This window comes from Empidonax traillii, unplaced genomic scaffold (assembly GCF_003031625.1).
Source record: "Empidonax traillii isolate 1590-97213 ecotype Southwest subspecies unplaced genomic scaffold, ASM303162v1 scaffold164:size861626, whole genome shotgun sequence".
NCBI lineage: Eukaryota > Metazoa > Chordata > Aves > Passeriformes > Tyrannidae > Empidonax > Empidonax traillii.
The window spans coordinates 262964-284453 of record NW_020955357.1 but is presented as its reverse complement, the minus strand read 5'-3'; the positions used below and the strand labels follow the sequence as shown (position 1 = coordinate 284453).

At 36.7% G+C, this 21490-nt stretch overlaps 1 protein-coding gene across 2 annotated transcripts in view; it reads right to left on the bottom strand.

Annotated features, from left to right (window-relative positions):
* Nucleotides 1–471: 471 nt before the first annotated feature.
* The window catches only part of PPP4R3A (protein phosphatase 4 regulatory subunit 3A), a 44264-nt gene continuing 23245 nt past the window's right edge, over nt 472–21490 (bottom strand). For both annotated transcript variants that reach the window (XM_027885327.1, XM_027885328.1), the window contains 11 exons: nt 14740–14817; nt 14540–14656; nt 13941–14057; nt 12490–12621; nt 12298–12400; nt 11281–11439; nt 9895–10064; nt 7151–7293; nt 4354–4544; nt 3628–3854; nt 472–1334 (listed from right to left, as the gene is read on the bottom strand). In XM_027885327.1, the coding sequence (XP_027741128.1) occupies nt 1221–1334; nt 3628–3854; nt 4354–4544; nt 7151–7293; nt 9895–10064; nt 11281–11439; nt 12298–12400; nt 12490–12621; nt 13941–14057; nt 14540–14656; nt 14740–14817 (1551 nt within the window). In that variant the 3' untranslated portion in view covers nt 472–1220. The remainder of the gene's footprint in view (nt 1335–3627; nt 3855–4353; nt 4545–7150; nt 7294–9894; nt 10065–11280; nt 11440–12297; nt 12401–12489; nt 12622–13940; nt 14058–14539; nt 14657–14739; nt 14818–21490) is intronic.

The following is a 21490-nucleotide window of genomic DNA, read 5'->3' as shown; positions in this document are numbered from 1 at the left end:
CACCTTTCTTTCACTAAAACTGGTATTCCAAAGGGAATCAGATACTTTTAAAAAATACCAATAATGCCATTTCCTTCAGCTTAAATTATTTCTTTTTTATTTTTCTAAGTCAAATGAGTCAACATATTGGTATTCCTAAATCATCCATCTTGCATTTTGATGAGTTAGTTACCATCATTGTTCTGAGTTATGAAATTTCAAAATCTCTTTGGAATACTAATTTCCTATTTATAGGTTTCAATTTTTTTATTTCATCCTATTTCCCTGATTCTTCTCTCAACAGTTGCCGATGTAAAATTTAATATAAAATATTTAGTCACAAAATAGTTATTGCTTTTATGCACATTGTGGTAAGATTTTTTTTTCTCCAATAAAAACTATACCATCTTCCATAAAATCCTAAACATATTAAAAACTGTGATGCAGAACAAAATTACACAGTGTGAAACAGGTACCAGCACAACAGTGAGATTATATTACATCAAAAAATTTTAATGGTCCCAAATATATACTCAACAACTAAGCATACACTCAGGGGGGCAAAAAAAATTATGACACAAAAGTGACCACATCTAGAATTCCACTCAATCTTTAATCAAGAAGGGACAAACAAATCCCCCACCTCAAAAAAAAAAAAACTTCTGCAGTTTAAAGGGCAAAGGGAACAGATTTAAAAAAAAAGAGGAAACTTTATATTCGGCCCTCCCCCGTAGAGGTTTTTAAAACCTGTTGTAGCTTGAGTAAAATGTTCAGAATGTACGATTTCAAAGGCAGGTCTCTTTTTTACAAAGAAACTGCTGGCATTCTTAACTAGTGAAGAATTATGGCAAACCCTGCCTTTTCTTCAGAAGTCTCATACATGGTCCAAGAAAGCATATTCTGATTGTAGCAACTGACCAGCCAATCCAGAGTTCCACTAACAAAACTCCTGCCCTATTGGCTTTTTTTTTTGTTTTGTTTTGTTTTCCATTTCCTTCCCTGAGAAAAGGGCAACATGTGGTCCAAGCTGGAGAGCTCAAAGGCATAAGTCTTTCCCCTAAACAAAGTATTTCTCCTTCTTCTGCTCCTTTGAATTGGCACTTGATTGGCAGAAATCCATTTGTATAGGTTTATCTGTGTCACACACAGTAATTCACAAAAGATTGCTGCTTTGCTGTGGGTTTGTTTGTTTTTGGAAAAAATATCCTTCCCCAACTGGTAATGTTCTTCAGCAGTTGCCTTTATGATGACTCAAGCTTTGCTTTCTTTGACAAAGGTAAAGTTTCCTCTTTATCTTCATCTTCATCGTCCTCTTCATCATCATCAGGATAATCTACAAGCCCAACGAGGCCTCCCTATGAAGACAGACACAATTACTATAATTAAGAAAATGTTTGCACATCGATATTTCACATCTGTATCGTGACATGTCTGCACAGAATATTGCCACAAGCATTCTGGTTCAGGAGGTTTTGAATAAAATGAAGCAGAACAAAATTAAATCCTTCAGTGATGAATTGAATGAATTACATTATCTGAAAGATTTTTAAATTAATAAATCCAAAATGGGGTTTTACCTATCCAACTGGAAGTATTTCCAGTTGAAATTTAAGTAAAGTAAAAAATCTACTTAGTTTTGCTAAGTGTCACTGCAGCTCCATCTGTGAAGACGTAAATTCTATTTTTACTGAGCACAGATGACTGCAGTGAGTGATTTGGAAGCACTTCAGAAACAAATATGGAATATCCTTTGAATTTGAATTGAGTTATGATACTTTTAGAATACAGTCTGTTTTCAAAAAAGTTAGTTAAGTGTGTAGCAACTTAGAGTTTTTTTTTTTTTTTTTTTTTGTGAGTAAGATAATGGAATGAGGTGTACAGGTTACAAAGTTTAAATAACTTGTCAGCTGAAAATGGAAATGTATCTAGTAACATTAAAACCTTCCTTGTATTGCAAATAACAAAAAATTTTAAGATTAGGCAGCTCTGGACCCATAACGCAGCACCACGAACTTCTGAAACTTCCTCTAACTATGTTGCAATTTCTGAAGCTTAACCAGCATTTAACTACAATGGCAATTACTGATACTTTACTCAAAGGTTCTATTACTTATTCAGGTACCTAATGATGGACATCTAAACCAGAAATTTTCAGTCAACTGTCTACCAAAATACAATTTGAAAAACCATTACACACATTCTGTAGAGTCACATACAACACAACACTGAGGATACTACCCCTAAAACAGCAGCATCAGATAATTCATGGAAAACCCAATTTCAACACTTTTCTAGTTTGTGACTGCGGCACATTTTAATCTGAAAGAATGTACCTTACGCCTGAATCCACAAGTGGTTTTTCAGTGCTCTGCATACTCACTGTAACCTGAACACTTTTTATTTGCCACCGCTATTTGAATTTTTGGAGCCAAAACTGTATGCAATATGTTCCATATGTAAAGACTCCATTTCAGACTCAAGGAATTACACTGTCTGGGAGAGAACAGGCCTCTAATAGACTGAACTGATTTCCAAGCCAGTTCCATCCCTTTTAAAAAGTGCTTGACTAACTCTTGGGTTATGCAAGGAGTTTCCTCCACAGAGGGATTTAGAGGAAGTGTTCCTTTAGTTCTTCCATCAGCAAAACTCTTCTAATTCAGGTGTTTTCAACAGAAGGCAACCCAAATACAAACTCTTAAGCCACGTTCAATTAGAAGAAAGAAAAAAACTTAACCTGCCATTTACCTTCACTAGAAGTTAGGTGAACAAGCAGTATGGTGGCATTAAAAAACAAGGATGAAGAATCAGAGTTATTCCAAGGCTGTGTGACAAGTGGTATACGTACCTGACCTTTCAGAAACGCAAACACTTGTTATGAAAATAAATTCTCATTATCTGAACTACCCTGTATCAACACTACCCCATCTGGCCCCCTGCGCTGGGAAAACACCAGTCACTATTTCTCTGACTTGGTTTAAATACTTTTAGCCAAATATTTGATAAAATCCAACAGTGTCCTAAAATGTACTTTGAAATGCTAGTTTTGAATATTTACTGCAAGCTGTAATATTCTTTTAAAGGGGCTTTCTTCTATTACTACAATATGTTCCAAATCAAAACTATATGTTAGTTCAAAAGGTAAAAAAGTCTCACCAGGACATTAAAAACTGTTTTAGCTTACAGCAACCACCCCTAATACAATTTCTTTCTTTCACGAATGCTAGTTATGTAACTCTGAACAATATTAAAAACAGTGATAGCAGAAACCTCCAGTGGGTGTGGCAGGACATTGTGGAATCTCACAAACTTTTGGCCTTGTTTCTAAAATATTTCTGTATTTTTACCTGCCAAATATCCCTGTGCAATTTAATAAAAGTAAAGTGTTGCCTGTATTTCCCAGTGAATATCACTGCTAAGAGTAACCAGAGGTGTGCTTCCTGCTTGAAGAGTTTGGGCATTAAAACATCTTTTATTTCTTCTTTATTTGGCAGATCTCATTAAAAATGCTGAAGGCCAATCAATAAATCCACACAAACCAGACAATCCATTAGTGTTTAACGTGCCAGAATTCACAAAAATGTGAGATACATGCTAAAGAAAATTCCTACTCTATAACAGTGAAGTCAACCTACAACCACTGAAAATTACCTTAGTTGTAATAGCTGCCATCTGAGATGTGCTTTTAGAAACTGATCCTGGTGAGCCAGGGGACCCTGGAGACCCAGGGGACCCAGGGGATCCAGGTAGATTACTTGCAGATGACTGGCTGGTAAGATTAGATTTTGTACCACTGGAAAAAGAAAGCTTGAAACTTGGGCTCTGACGACCTGAAAGGTTGGTTTTTAGAAGAACTTCCTTTTCTTCACTCTCCTTCACTGGAGGGGAGAAAAAAAAAAAAAAAAAGGCAAAAGCAAAGCATATTACTGAATGAAACACTTAATTACAAATCACTTTACTGTGTGGAAAAAGGCTTAATACTTTATGTACAACTCAGTAAGTGAGTCATCACTGACTTTTTTTCCATACTACTGTTCCACCTACCAGCTGTTGCCACTGGCCAGGAATGAATGTTCTATGGACAGTATCTATTTTGTTCTATCAATGATATCACCTGAACATTATAAAGAAATTTTTAATTATAAACCTGAATAAAACACAGGAAAACTCGACTACCAGGTAAGATCATTGAAATGCTTTAGAAATTAACAACATTTTGTGTTGTTCTGCTTTTAAAGACAACAAAACTGTTTTAAAGGGGTGGTCCACCAACTTGATGCCACAATTTCGAAATCTACAAGCTTCAGAATTAATACATGCAAATTCTTCACTGCAATAGAACTAAAATAATACAAGTTACATCTTCTCATCACTTACATTTTTTTCTTTCCATGAATTTACTGATCGGGTCCATAATATCCTCATCATTTTTAGGTTTGTCAGAAGGGGGCACCACTGCCTCTCCATCTTCCATATCATCCTCATCAGTATTAAACCACATTTCCTCCTCATCCTCCAGGGTTCTCGCATCCCTTCTGTATCTGTGGTTTCTCAGAATGGAGCGCATGCTGCAAAACAGTAAGTTTTAAAAGTTTAGATTCAAAAATCAACTCATTTATAATAAAACTTCTGCTCTGCAGTTACAGTGACAGTGTACAGCTACATACATTGTAGAGCAATAAAACCACCAGCAAATCATTCTGTAATGTGAACCTTTGTATCTTCAATGCAAATATCATTAAAAACTTTTATCAAATAAAAAAAAATTTAAATCAAACAAGGTACAACTCTGTAAACAGCACTTTCAGACTCTCTATACAAAATTTTGTAGCTTATAAACATCATTATTAGAAGTCATTTTGATAAATCTCACTGAATCGTTGCATTCAAGCTTGGTTTGCCAGTTTGCACTGATAAAATGTTGTAAAACAAAGAATTTAGAGATTATAGACTTTTCCTCTGAAAATACTTTGTAACCTGTCAGTATTCAGGGTCCAAGGAAAATGAAATAAAAATCTAATTTAAATATTACTCCAGTTTTAAACAGATACATTAAAAAGACAGCTCGCTCTCTCTCTGCCACATCAACCTGTTACAACCTCTGGTCAGTATCAGTATTTTCCATTCTTCAGAGCCTTGGATATGAACCGCTACTTCTCCCTCCCCATTTGATCTATTGTTAGTGCTGATTTATCTCTGTTCAACCTCCCTTTTCTCTTTTCTCACAGAAGCTGTATTAAGGTGTTGGAGCCAAGGGACAGGTATGTGCCCCTTGAAGAATGGGAAAGGAGAAGTGGAAGAGAGGTTAAAAACATTCTTTTCACTGCTAGATGTTGATTTGAACAGTCAATTTCCAATAGAAACATGAAACCCTTGATGGAGCACTTCACAACTTACTGGCTGAAATACAGTATTTTTCATAAAATCTCAGTTCCTGGGATCAAAATGTTAATAATACAACCTAGACCTTCTATTTAGGGAAAGGGTCTTGCATTACTGACTTCAGAAAAAAGCCAGAAGGGGAAAAATTACGAAATTGTGAGGTATTTAATAAGAATGCTAAATGTACTTTTAAAAATAAATCTAATTCTGACTAAATTACTTGCCAGCATTATCATCTGGATCTATACATCCTGCATCATTTTACACTGCACTTAACCTTGAGTTCTGTTAATAGCGCAGAACTGTGAGTTAAGTGGAACTCTTCTGAATACTTGTGTGGCCCATGCCAACAAAATGTTGGTCTCCCTCCTTACCAAACTATTCTTTGCTAAAATATGTGAACAGATTCTTGTTATTTTTTCATGTTAATATTTCTGGGGTTTGACTTAGGAAATTACAGGGACTATGACAAGACTTGTGCAGCCACTACATCAGATGTAGGAAGAAGGTAAAAACCGAGCTGGTTGAGCTCCAGACCTCCTGAAGCTCTATTTTCTGTTGGATAAACTCATGCAGCACAACTATACACAGCTCCTTAGCTCAACTAAAGCCAAGAAAAGACTGATGTTTTACTTGCTGTACTGGATAGAAAGTACTGAATCACAGCTGGGTGTTCTTTCCAACACATGCATTAATGTAAGTAAGTAAAAATCATAGGCTTGAATTTCACAGCTGTTGAAGTGATAAGCTTAGCTGACACAAGCCAAAATAGCAACATTTCACATATAAAACATTAGTACTCAAAACTGCAGGTCCTACCCATGCTCTTGGAGGTGATTCAACATTTTAAATTGAATGTACACTTATACTCTTTATTTTAATTGTACAAGTCTCAAATTTAAATACTGGTTAAGAAATCTTGTGGTAGGAAATAAAATAAAAGTCTGAGATTTCAAGATGTCCTCGTAGGACTAATCAGGATTAATTTTTTAATGTTTTCTCAAGCTAATTCAAGAGAGCACAACAAGAACAGGTCTTGCTAACAATTCTTAAGAGTAACTCATCTATTCACACAAGCAGTCTATCTTGTTTTAATGACACTAGACGTAAGTCAAAAACAAATGGAGTAGGGAGGCCTAAACTTCCTATTTTTATGCACTCCACAACCTTTTAACCTTGGGTAAATGTGTATTAAGGAAAGGAACTTTTGCTCTGGCAAGCAACAGAAGGTGTGAATTAAGTGTTACATCAGGTTCTTTTTTACTCCATCAGTAGCTCTAAAAGTGACAAAAAAGTGTTCTCGGAAAATTTCTCTGCATATTCTACTTCTCAGGCATTTTGGTAGAGCTTATCTAAATATCTACTCCCACAGTTGACTAAAATAGAAGGAAATCTGACATGTGAATTTTTTTAAGGAAAAATCCACAGAATGATAATTCACAACTGAGCAATCATTGAAATCAGCAGCGGAAATGCTTTATTTAAACAAATGAACTTCAGATACTCGGTAGCTTCCAGTCTCATTAAAATAATGTACGTAAGTTTAGGATATGACAAATTAGCATTATGACTGGGAGTCCGGCAACTAATGTTAGCTGAAAGTTGATTTGATCAGAAGTCTGCAGCAACACATTTGAAAATCCCACTTTTAGTCAAGTAAACTTGACAGTGCTTGAGACGCAAGCAGGAGTCTAAATTATGTACATTTCCCACTATCAGAGAACAATCCATCAATATTCCAAAAAGGAATTAACACATTAATATACTATTAAGCGCATTGAGTGCATTTTACCTGTCAAGTTTTGGATTATCTTGCCTTTCCCTTTGTTGCTCAAATCGTAGTTTCAGTCCTTTAAATGTCTGCACATAATCTACATCTTCCAGTGCCTTCCAGTAATTTTCAATTACATGAGCCGTTAACGATTTTATATCTTCCTATAGGAACAAACACATATAAAGTGACTTATTTTCATTCAAATGAATTTCTTTAATACAATATAAAAAGTAACTCAAATGAGAAATTATTTTAAAATATGCTGTATGAAGCACTGTATTAATTAGCTTATGCAAAAGTATTAAGCATACAACTGCAGTTAAAAATCTAGAGTGTCAAATATTTAATTAGCAAAACAGTGTCAATTTTCTAGAAGTATCTTCTTCAAAACACGACAGAACCCAAAACCTGATAAAAAATCCATACCAAACCCAATTCTAAAACGTCTTTCCTACTGTAACTTATAAATATTTTTATATTGAGAGATTAACTGGTACTTGTTGAGTTAAAAATAACTATTTGATGCATTTGTTTAGAATGAGAACAAGAAAGCTATTTTTCATCACAATCCAACATCAAGTTTTTTACTTTGTGGCCAAGCAGTACTGGTCAAGGTCCTTTACAAAAGCTTCCCAACTCTTCTGCTATTTCAGTTTAGCTTTGTGGCTGCTCAAAGCCACTGTACACAGTTGAGACTAGCACGGGCCTGCACAATGCAGCAGGAAAACTGCTCCTGTGCATTGTTTGGCTTTCTTAACGCTGCACAGCCCTTAGAATACACTGCAGAATAAACACTTGAATTACCATACACTATGGGTTATGTGCTTAAAAGTAATCTTTTCGGTTATGTGCTTAAAAGTCATCTGCTGTAAATGGTAATACAATAATAACAACAGAAACATGCTTTTTGAAAATTCGCTGTCTTTAAAAATAAACTTGGATGAAAAAAAAATTGACAAAATTATTGACAGATATCAAGAAGTAGTCTGGGAATGCAACCTTGATATCTGTGTGAAAAGGTGGATAAGAAAAAAAATAGTTATTTATTTTCCCATAGCATGATCTATAGAATCAGCGCACCCAATCTGATGGAATACTGAAAGACCACACATGGTACTATGACCCTGGCTGGACACCAGGTGTCCACCAAAGCTGCTCTATCATTCCACTCTTCAGCTGGGCAGGGGAGAGAAAATATAACAAAAGACTCGTGGTTTGAGATAAGGACAGGGAGAGATCACTCACCGGTTACTGTCACAGGCAAAACAGACTCGACTTGGGGAAATTAACTAAATTTATTACCAATCAAATCAGAGTAGGACAATGCAAAAGAAACCGAATCTTAAAAATATCTTCCCCCACCCCTCCCTTCCTCCTGGGCTCAGTTTTACTCATGATTTTCTCTACCTCCTCCCCCAAACGGTGCAGGGGAATAGGGAATGGGGGTTGCGGTCAGTTGTCTCTGTTGCTCCTTTGCTTCTTTCTCCTCAGGAGCAGGACTCCTCACACTCTCCCACAGGAGACAGTTCTTCACAAACTTCTCTAGAGTGAGTCCTTCCCCTGGGCTAGAGTTCTTCATGAACTGCTCCAGTGTGGGTCCCTTTCACGGCACGCAGTCCTTCCCAAACAGGCTGCTCCATTGTGTGCCCCTCATGGGTCATCACAAGTCCTGCCAGCAAACCTGCTCCAGTGTGGGCTCCTCTCTCCATGGAGCCACAGTCCTGCCAGGAGCCTGCTCCAGTGCAGGCTTCCCATGGGGTCACAGCCTCCTTTGGGCATCTACCTGCTCCAGTGTGGGGTCCTCCAGGGACTGCAGGGGGACATCCTACCTCCCCATGGTCTTCAAGGGAATTTCTGCTCCAACCTTGGCCAGTGGCACATTAGTCTTGGAGCTAGCTGGCATTGGCTATACTGAACACAGGGGAAGCTTCTAGTAGGTTCTACAGATGCCAACTCTTTAGTTGTCGCCCATCAAAACCTTGCCACACAAACCCAATACAGCACAAATCAGGGTCACCTGTATGGATTCACTTTTTTTCACAGCTTCAAAACCAGTTTTCAATCAACTCTGCCATGACTATCAGGTCATTTCAGTCTTAAATTATCCTGAGTTCCAACTCAAAGAGGAAAGAGGTATCAGCACAGAAGATTTCAAGAGGTGACAAGGTCCGGTGACTTACTCCTCCACAGCTGTCTGCACCCTAGCTAGGCCTACCTTACCACATTTACAGTCTGTACAGCATCTCTCAGAATCTGGATGCAAACAACAGGGAAGAAACAGTACTGTGCAGACAGCCAAATTACCATGAATATTTAAGAGGCTCGCCATGGAAGGGACTCTGCAGCAGTCCATTAATATAATCAAAAGACTGGTATCTCTTCCGTATATTTCCATATTCCATTGAATTGTCATTACAGAGCAGAGGTGAATTTGATGGGTTTGTAGCACTAGTTTCAAATTATGTTCCTGTCATGCATAACAAGTTTATCCAATCTGCATGATGAAACTCGATTAGTGCTGCCTTTGCAAATCTGGGTATTGTGAGCACACTATCGAGTGAATTTAATTTTCAAGTAATGGTACTGTTTGAATGTAGGAAAGAACATGTACAAATATGTAACAGTGATATAAAAGAAGGTTCATATAAATACAGTATCACATGGTCCCATTATGATAGTATAATTTAAGGCAAAAGTAAAAAGAAATTGAATTACAAGACTAAACAATACAGTAATTATCGTCAGCATGGAACAGCACTCACCACTCTGATAAATTCGAACATCTCTATTATTGCAGAGTTCATCAGATTATAACGGGAACCATTATTTAGAAATGCTTTGACCACAGGTTCAAACAAAAAACTTTTCATTATATAACGGTTGTAGAATTCATCCTTTAGCCCAATTATCTTTCTCTTAAAACGAAGGGCACCTGAAACAGAAGTGTTGTCAAAAGAATTTTTAAATTTAAAAGAAAAAAATGCAAAAATGACTCAGCATTAGTTAGGGCAATTTACAACTTTGGTTTGTATACACCTTACAGTACTAGAAACAAGTAATACATTCAGCCATTCTCTGCTTCTCAATAGCCTTGACTACACTGCTGAAGATTACTCATCTGTTTGAACATTAAAAAATCCTCCATCATGATTGTACAAATGAAACTACCTCTGTTCACTATCTTACTACTAACATAAAGGTGTATTTTCTGTTTTTAAATTACATATGGTAAAGGTAAAATATTTTTTCAGTAAAGAACTGAGAAATGTGCTTATCATTCCTACTATTCAAATGTAAGTTTGATTAGATTTAATTAGTTCTATTTGATTGGGATATAAATGATCTCATTTTAAAATTGGTAAATGCCTTTTCTTCACACTCATAATAAGGTAAAGGCTCAATTTACAGTTTGAAGCTCCTTCTGAAACTCCAAAGCATATATAAGTGAGAGAATGTCCATGCATCACGAGAAAGCACAGTATGATCTCATTAAAAGGCAGCACGTTTTGCTTAGTAACGAGGTGTACAGGAAAAAGATTATTAAAGGGTTCTAAAATCAAACGCAGGTTACTCAGTTACAAATTTAAAAGGTATCTCTCTTTGTATGGTACTGCTCAGTCAGCTTCAAGCTTTGTTAAATCTGTGTGCACAACAGAATTATGGAAAAAATCTCTTACTTGCCTTCAGAATTAAGTCACACTGCTTTGCTATTACTGAGCTGAGCATGGTCAAGAAACTATCAGAGTTTCAAGAGCAGCCCACAGAATTTCTGTGCAGTTTAATGCAGTCAGGCAGCTGTATCTCTAATTAAGTAACTCTGATAACTTCTAAAAAATACCAAAACTTACAATGCTTCTCTTAGTATACTCAATATTGACATACCATCTTCTCAAATCACCACTCCACTGAAATGAAATAAAAAAATTCTTTTTCTTAAGAAAAAAAGGTATCAATAAATGCAAAATTATTTCCTAATACTAGCTGATATATCTATAAACTGGTATGAGAAATATGGACTATAACAGTAGAATTTCCATAGTCAATCACAAATTGTCATGATCTATGAACAGTTTTCTCCCAGCAGAATGAAGACCCGTAACACTTCACACTGACGAAGTACTAGTTTATTCCTTAGCTTTCAAACTTACACAGTGCCAGGAAAGCGTGCTTCGAGGCCATGAGAACGAGTACCCTCCGCAGGATATCTTTGTTAATGATGTAGTTCTTGATGTGATAGGTATGATGTTCTACACAGAAAGTCAGCAATTCCAGTATTAATGCCAAGAGCTGGGCTGTCTGAAAATCATCTGGAATAGAAACAAAACCAAAATAATGAAACTTATCTGGAATAGTGCCTTCAGAAGCTAACTTCAAATATCCAGCTGCAGTCTGGTGAACATTTCCAAGTTCTTGTATATTCCCACAGACAATTTATGGGACACGCTGCAGGATGTGTTTAGTCTTTAAAACAGAAATTGAACAAGCTTGTTATGGATTATTTTCTATAAATACAGATATGGCAGAAAACCTCCTAAAATATAGAAACAATTACATTTTCTTAAACTGGTGTTTGAAGAGTACAGAACTGAAGACTAACACAAGCAGTCAGGTTTATTTAACCAAATCTCATTATGATGTCCACACGTCTGTATCATAAAGTATCACCCCATATGCAGTGTCTTGACTAAGTCTGAACCAAAGTTGTGATCTATGATGCCTTTTAACAAAAATACTATGCAAGAAATATCTCAGGCTCTTTTAACACTCGTAATAAAAATTGCTGCTAGTAGCCAGCACGAACAGTTACTTCATCACTGATCTTTGTTTTCTTAGCCTGATGTAAGAACAATACCCTCAAACTCAGTATACCTTCTTTGGGGAAATGTTGCAACATCTCTGGTAATCCCTGACCTTAAAAAACATTTATGCATGTGTGCAAGTCTATGTCACTGAACTGCCCCATGAGTCCCCAAAAACTATAAAAATAATTTTTGCTGAAGCCAAATCTGCAACAAATGTTGTCACTTCATAAATCAGGTCTCTCGTTTTGCTTATGCATTATTCAAATGACTAAATCACGAATCAACACTTTACTCTGAACTATGTAAAACATGTCTCAGACTCTCTTTAAGACAGAAAATGTCCTTTGACAGGTATTCATTTACCTTTGCTAGGCTTGTCCTCTGTAGTATTGGCCAATAAAGGGGCTGTCAGAACATGCATACAATGTTTGTAGAAGAAACCCAAGAACTCTGTCTTTTCTGTTTTCTAAAGAATGAAAAAAACCCACATGTAAAACATATCATCAAATACTCTAAGAAACCCAAATACAATTCCATTTCAAGGTATTTACTTACGTTGGCAGTGGCAAGCATATTTTCTGGATCAACTAAAGTACGAAGCAAACCCATGAGTAGCACTGCCCCTCCAAGTTCTGGATCTGTGTCACAAATCATGTGTTCTATAATGAGGTTAATGAGCAATATATCCTAACGGGGGAAAAAAAAAAAAAAAAAGACAAAAATCAATTCTTATTGTCCCTTTTCCCAAATCTGAAATTACTTTCTGAAAGGGTTACTGCCTGGTTAAAAATGTGTTCTAGCAAAATTTTGTGAAGTCTGAACAACTACCAAACAAAAACCCCCAAACTTAACAAAAACAATAACTTTACATACCACTGATACATACTGATCAGTGCTTCAACAGCAAGAATGCAAGCAGTGAAGAGGAAGCTTTTAAAGCAACTAAAAACAGTAATGAAATTAACAATCTAATTTCGAATTTAGTCCGCACCAAAATATTAAAAGATAAAAAGTACACAGGCACATCCTGAACAGTCTCAAAATTCAACCAATTTCTGGAAGCCCTTTCAGAGTAAAGTAGTTTTAATTTGTATCCCCCTTAAAAACACATACCAAAATATTAATTTCCACAAACATACAACAAGAAATTTTATAATGCTATTGCACTTGATTAAATTATATTAATCTAAAAATAACCAAAAGGTGTATTTTCAGAAAACAAGAATAACACATGAAAGTAAAAAATAAAATTTACATTTAGGAATCCCTAAACTGAAGTTGTTTGGTTACCACTCTCCCCCACAGAAGATGACAGGCTTCAGAAACAAGTGGCTGGAACCACCAGCAATATTCACTGATCCAGCTACCCCTTTCTTTCAGTACAGAAGCAGTGGCACCAGCAGCTTCCTGTTCTCTGGTTATGATTTTGGCAGTTAAAAGAAAAAAACATTAACTATCTCCTCTGTGAAAAAGGCAGCATAATGTTTTCAGTCCACTGGATACCACTCTGAAATACCTTTCTTACCACTAGCTGTGAGTTAACATTTTGTAATAATCAGTTACAGAGGATCTTTGGAAAATCTGACAACAAGTGTTGACACTTAGGGCCATAATTCCACTTTCAGCATGTACGATAATAAACTGAACACAGGTTTCTTATATGCAAAATAAAAACATATGTACATGCCAATATCAAGACTGAAATTTACATTTCACATTTTAAGGAGGACATTGTTCAAGTACATTTGGTTTTGCTTGCATGACTGCTGATGTTAACCAGAATGGTGGTTTAAGGAAACCTGTTTTACTTTACATACAATGGAACGAGTATCTGAACCAGTGAGCACTCATGTCACCTAACAGAATTTTTAAAAGCATTGTAGTTCAGTGTCTTGTTCCTGGCATGACTATATCCCATACTTCTTCAGAACTAGGGCTCATGTCATCAGAGAGTCATAAATCTAAAACAGTAATTTCAAACACCAATTTCTGGGGACTCTACTTACATCATCATTCTGCTGCGCTTCCTGCATGACAAACTCTCGTACCATGGATGGGTTGTATTCAACCAAATAAGAGAATATATCAGTGGCTGCACTTCGTACTTGTGCATCATCCATACCCTGGAACAGTCAAATAAAATCATTTATGTTTCCTTGAAAGGCTTAAATGTTACCTAAAAACATAAAGCTTTAATTTCTACTCACAAGTCAAACCTAATTACTGCTAAAACCATATTCTAAAACTGACTCAACTCTCACTGCTTCCCTGTACCTTTGACAACTGTTGGGTAAAATAAACTTTATGGTTTTGTTGCCCTTCTATTTTCTTACTTACCTGTACACCAAAAAGCATGTAAAGATAGGAAAGCAAATGAGAAAACAAAACCAGAAGAATGCCAGGGCACTTACCAATGTCATACTGTAACTGCTTTTAGACTTTTACAGAAGTATTTTAAACATTCTGAATCTCAAGCTAAGATAAGACAAATGAAGCAAACACATCAGAAAACCAGTTGCTGAAGTTTGTGTTGAAATTACTTGTTAAAAAAACCTCTCTGGAGATGAACAAAATTGTCATGACAAGTAGAATTGAAATGACTTACCAATATGACTTCTAGTGCAGGCAGTATGCCCATATTTGACAAGGTTTTGAAAAATGCATCTCTGTTTTGAGGTTGCAGTGTTTGTGAGAATGCACAAAACTCTTTCAGAAAATTTACCTGAAAACCAGGAATATACTCGTCAGATACAGGAGTCCCTTTGTGGTAAATGTCCCTTTCATACATATTTACAGATTTCTTACCAATTCCTGTCTTTTCTCCTCATCTGTGGCTTCATCTGTTAGTTGTGCAAACAAGTCTGTCAGAAATTTTTCATCTTCCTACAAAGGCAAAACAATACCATTTGTTTATTTGACAATATCAAAAGGCATCCAAGTATAACAAAGTTCTAAACCATGCCTCCTGGAATTAGGAGAACATATGCTTGTATACTGTAGTTAATCATACCAGTATCAGCTTTCTAATTCAATTCTTAAACAAATTAATATGAATTTTGCTTTTGAGTTTTAATCATGTTCAGCACCACTCCATTCCCCAACAATTCACTCTTGGTTACAACATATGTTGTGTTGCCTTCGGTTGTCCTTTTTCTATTTTCTACTGCAACTCTCATCATTTTGTCTATGACTTCTTTAACTTCCTTCCCCCTTGTCACATGCCTGTCCCCCTAAACCACACTATCCTTGCTTCAACTGTTTACATACATTTATAAACATGACCTCCCAACACACACACACACACACACACACATCTTTGGAATGTTATGAAATCTCTGCAGCAGAATAAAAGCAAGGATGTGATGATGCGGGGGCTGCAGGAATGGGGTGGGATTCTTTCTCCCACAGTTTTGTGACAAGGCTGAATTCTAGAAACTAAATCAAAACAACTGTTCCTACTACATACAACATTTCTTGGGTATTCTGGCTGGCAGCAATCAAAAACCAGTCCATTATCTTTCATGCTGCTGTACCTTAGCAAAACTACAAACAGCAACAAACACAATAGAAATGTGTATTTTGATTGAAAGAAGCAGGAATACTTATATTTCCATAACCTTTACACTCCTAAGAACTAGGAGACTATTAAAACAGAAATAAATCTTGTGCCATCCTTTCCCCAGTATTATAAAGAATTAAGACAGCACCTGCTTGAGAAAGATACCTGTACATCAGATATTAAGAGATTTTTTCAGAAATCTGCCAGTGTTCTTTCTTGTCAAGTCAGTAACACCATGTGCAATATCCCTCCATCCCAAAGCCACAGTGCCAGAAACCCAAGTTACTTTGCTAATGTTTGCACCGTGTAAAGCAAAACCATGAAAGCAGTTCAGTTACATCCACAAAAATTCTCTTATGTTGTGAATTACCTCAGTACCTCATCCAGGCTCACCTTGAAACCCTGCTGAGAAAATGAATACCTCAGTTCTGACAGCATACCATGCTAATGCTGCTACTACTCTGCCACAACACAATCCAGGATGTCTACATGGCACTGCACAACACAGATAAACCCAAAATAGGCTGGCATGAGCTACTGCCTTACAAGGCATTTCACCACACTGTAAGGTAAACCCTAAATTTAGAATATGCCACATGTTTCCTCTTGTCTGATGCTGTGCTGTGCTCCTAACCTGACCCAACAATCCTGTGACAATCAAAAATAATGATTTCTGGACACAATTTCAGGTGCTATTTCTGTGACTGCTTCAAAATCAAAACAAAAGAGACAAGAGAAGTCTCACTTGAAGTATACCAAAATTCACTCGGGAGGATCAAGCAAAGGAGACTTAAAGTTTGACTTTCAGATATCAACAGTCACACATGTTATAAACAACTATTAAGGTGTTTGATTTCAAGAAAGAGAACTTTAACTTTGATGAGAGAATACAAGGATATGGACTACCTGCTATCCAGCTGTTACACGGCTTTGTAACTTTGCTGTTCTAATATTCAGATGTCACAAGTAACATAACTAACCCACAGCAGAGAGACTGACATACTTATTTACTGAAATAGAAGAAAAACCCAACAAAACCACAAACAACCCCCCCTACTATAAATTCCCCGTTTTTTGGAAGAACATGCAGTGCATTTAAGAAAAGGGTATACAGTTTGCTTTAATTTCTCTTTTTTCTATTTTGATCAAGATGCAAAGCTAATCTTAGATATGAAAACTATGGAGAAGATGCGCACTTATCCCCAGTTGGAAACCATAACTCCTATTTCCATCCTCAGAGTGAAATCAACTTTTCACCTCTTCCATGATACCTGAGAGTAAGGGCAAGTCAGTCTCACAGAAATATCTCAGAACGGGAAAAATCTCACTAGGAAAAAAATAATGGAAACTTCAGCATTTAAACATGTGAGAGCCATGATTAGAGTGCTTCTGCATAAAAAAAAAGTATACAATATTACCCAAAGTATCAAATTGGGATTTTTAAGTCAAAATGTGGAAGGAGAGGAGACCCTGCATCGTTGGTAACATGTGGGTCTCATTTATGCTGCAGTTACCAGAGACGGGGTGGAAGGGGAAGCTGCACCTCCAGCACTGCACGGCAGAGCAGGACAGGCAAGACCTGGCTGGGCAGGAAGGTGAGGGCAGGACCCCAGCTCAGCTCTGGGACCGGATCCTGCCACGTCCCCAACCAGTTCAAGAGATGGTTGTCTGCAGCGAAGGGCAACGCACTCACCCTGTTACTGGGCTTGGGATTTGTAGAGAGACCTTTAACGCTGGCAAGTGACAAAGACTTCAATGCTGACACTTAATGTTTCAAGAAGAATTTGCAGAAGTTTGGTCTGTAAAGATTTTTCAGCATTCCAAACATATACCACAACATAGTATTTTACAATTCTGCTTTACATATAATTTTGAAGCATTTCCCATGCCATGTTCTCTCCCAAACCCTATTAAACACATTGTACTTGCAAATTAATAAGATTATCTGAAAGCTCTAGGACTCAGAACAACTGTGATCTATTTAAAATCAAAAATTAAGATGAATCTGAGTGATTTGAAAGATCCCACCCTTACATGGATAATATGCTGTAAATGGCAGTTATTCCAAGAAAATAAGAACAACTTGTAATCAACTTCACAGTTATGGTTTAGCCCTGAAAAGCATTTAGCATTTTTCTCATTCTAGGTGCTTAATGAAAGGCAGACAAGTTTGTATTACTGACAGAAAAAACTAGTCCTCTCATATTTATAGAAAAATTGTGATTGCACAAATACAAGATTGTCTCTCCCTCAAGACTGTAAAATTCCTGACGAGGGCAGCATATCTAAAGATACATTCCTGAACAACACTACCAGAATCTATGGAAATGCTCAGTCTCAGGGCAGAATTCACATATTTTAGACATCACAAAGCACCAACATTGAACGCTACAATTACACAAATTTAGATGTTTTCTTTTTTCCCCAACTTACAGAAATCACCCAAAATATGTCTGTGAAGTGAACACAATGCAAATACACAATACTTTGCAGAATCTGGCCTCTTCATACAGACAAGTATCAGAACACATTTAGATGTATCTTAGAAGCTGTGAAGGTCACAACTGTTTTTCAAGGAAATAAAACTGCAAACAACAGTTTATGGAGTAATTGTACAATCTAGCTATTTTCCCCATGCACAGAAATTATTAGAAGTGCAATACTTAAACTATGTGTATACCAGACACTAAGTATATTCATTTATGCTTTTGCAAGATCTACATAGATGCTTCTAGGATTTAACACATTTAAAGCTTATGAACATAAAATCAAGCCAGGCCAATTACTCCCTCAATCATTTATGACTTTAAAACCAAGAAAACTCACAGATAAAGTAGGGTCACAAAAAAAGACACTATTTACATTTGTGATACAACTTTCAAAGCAGTCCTCCTCCTCATCTCAAAAGGCACTTAAAAAAGGATTCTTCAAAACCAGGCCTCTCTTAAAATGTAATTAACTTGCAGTGATCAGATACTTTGTGCCTGTAATTACAGATAAATGACAAAAAATATCCCTTTCTCAAAAAAAACCTCAGCCAAGAAACTCAACAGCACCCAAGCAGGGAAGAGAGCATACCTTCCATTGCATTTTCCACCTCCATATTCATTTTGGGCGGAAACTGTATTTTAGCCCATAAAGTTAAATTTTTGTAACATGTTACCAGTGAACAGATAATTAAAGCTTCAAACATACAGTCCTTCCTGCTACCACACTAGAAGATGTCTTAGTTTAAAATCTCCTTTATATCAGACTGCCTTTCCACACAGACCTTCATCGTGCGCTACTTCCACTCACATCAACACACTGAAACAGCAGTGGGATCCACCCAATCACCTCTGCAGTTTCTGCTCACATGGAAAATCGTTTTCTACAACGAAGATGTTTATCCCAGAAATCATGAGTATGCATCACTTGCAAACATCTTTCAGCAAGTTATTTACCCCAGGAGGTGGTATCCTTTCACACTTTATTACAAGGTGTATTTAATCTCCAGTTTTTCCTAAGTCAACTACTATAAAATAGCAGACTGGATTTGGGCAAAACCATCAGCGTGCACTGACACGATTCTTTCTCTAAAACAACTATAGATAATTACATTTACATCCATGGGTCTCAGTTAATAATAAGCAACTATCTGTAAAACTACTTTAAAAATAAAAATTTGGCTATTGTTATACATAAACCCATGAAATACATAGATGTACCTAAATGCCTACAAGTTTTTAGTTCTTAAAAAGGGAGATAGGGACCATCAGTAACACGATTTTTGTCTTTAAAGTCTCATTTCCCAGTACAGTAATACCACGTGATCACTGCCCTATCAGGTACCAAAATTATTTTAACAAGTCTAATCTTCCCCTTCTAATCTCAACTTTCCTGAAAATAAAAGACACCAAAGTCTAAATGCACATACCCACAAGTAATGTTAACAATATTCTGTATTCTGGAAGATAAAAACATTGCAGGATCTTGCTGGCAAAAATAACATGCCAATGAGAAAGGGGGGAGAGAACAGAAGGAAACAGTGTTTGCTCACTCTATGGCGCAGTTTTGCAAGTTTTTGGTTTTTTAACAACTAGTTAATAATACAAAGGGAAAGAACTGGTGGCCTCCAGTGTGAACATCAGCATGTATTTTTTTAATTGCAAAAGAGCGTCATATAAAGCAAGAAACACCACTTACTTACCTGTCCCACCCCCACTCTCAAAACTTGGCGAACTCCATGTCTCAGCAAGGTTTCTTGGAGGCTATGACATCTCAAGACTAGAATAGGCTGGACCCCAAGCAGTAAGAGCATATTAGGAGGGGTTGAAATTGCAAGAACATGTTATATACCTCTTTTGGATCTTACATACAACAAATCACACAACCTGTCATTGAGTAGTTTCCACAGCAGTTAATTCTGCAGGCTGGAAATACTGCTTTCGTGGCTCTGCTGTTCACCATGGAACAACAGTACTTAGTTCAGTGAAATGTTGACATGCTCACTTAAAATGACAGATCTTATAAAATTGTATCACAAATAAACTAACCTCCATTTGTCAGAACAGCCCATCAGTGTAAGCATTTTTGTAAAGATTATGGGAAAGCCAACCTTCATGAAGAAGGTGGGAGGAATAAGGTTCATACTGCTAAGTGCTAAAGGTTACCTAGTCTCTATTTTTGGTTTTACCACAGAGGGGCAACAGATATTTACCTAGTAAAGAAGGCAAATCAGGGAAGCAGGCATCTTCCATGACTACAGAATTTGTTTTTTTCTTAAACACATCCAAAATCTCTCTAATAAAGCCAGAACTCTTTAAGAATCACCAAGTTCTCATTTACAGAATCCACCAGTTATAACTGAAAAACTGACCTTAAAGGTCAGTGACCTTTAATGACCCTAAATGGCCCATCTTGACAGCAAATGCCTTAAATAAAACACAGCGGTGGTTTTGAGTGAAGTCACTCAGCCTGTGTAAAAGTCTAAGACACAATCTGCACAGTCTTGTACAAATTTCTAGTCCCTTCTCTGAAACTGAGGAACAGTTGAGTTGAGAAGAGGGTACCGCAAAATGCCACTCTGGTTAATACACAGCCTGACATGGAAAGGCCTCTTTAGAGCTCATTTTTTTTCACGATGGATGTAACAGTTTATCTTTTCCTTTCCTTCACAGCCAGTGAGAAAAGAACAGAGCGCACAACAACTCAGTTGTACACGCAATAGTTGCAGTATGTCACAGGATATCAGCTACTCAGGGAGTTGACATTTATTCTGAGCAGTACAGTTTCCCAAAAGGAGGGAGATCTCTTGTCACATCCTCAATGGTCCAGGAGAGACTAGCTAAAGTCAACAGCAGAGGCATTAACAACCTGTATTATGTATCAATAAAGAACTTAAGACTCATCCACAGCTCCCAATAAACTACCATGAAGCATTTTAGAGCCTTTTCAATTAATAATGACTTACAAGAGAAACCGCTTCAGTGCACATGTAGGGTTAGTGAGCACCAAGATCTTGTAAGATCTACAATAATGAATGCCAGGAATTCCAGAGAACTTTACATCTTTCATGAAGTAACACCCCACACACATACACAAACTATTATCATACAACCAACTACCAACAGAGATTGTATTCTGAAATTTAGGCAAAGTAATTTAATTTTTTTTTCATGGTAACATGACAAAAATATCCTTACGTCTAGTGACTAAACAGTCCCAAAATGCAAGAAACCTCCAACCCTTAAATGCATGTTAAACCACACATGAATGGAAGAAAGATCTTAGGAATTAATTATAGGAGTGAAATCAACAAAAGCAGTCTTTTAATTTTGTTCTCAGAGCATTATTTATTCTGCTTAAAGAAAGGAGAAGGAACAGTATCATACATTTTATACACAGAGCGTAGGAATGGGAGGTGAAATGAGAGTTTAGAGTGTAGAGATTACAGAAAAAACCTGACATATTGTTCTACAAATAAATGAAAAACTAAATGCCTGGTAATTAGGCTGA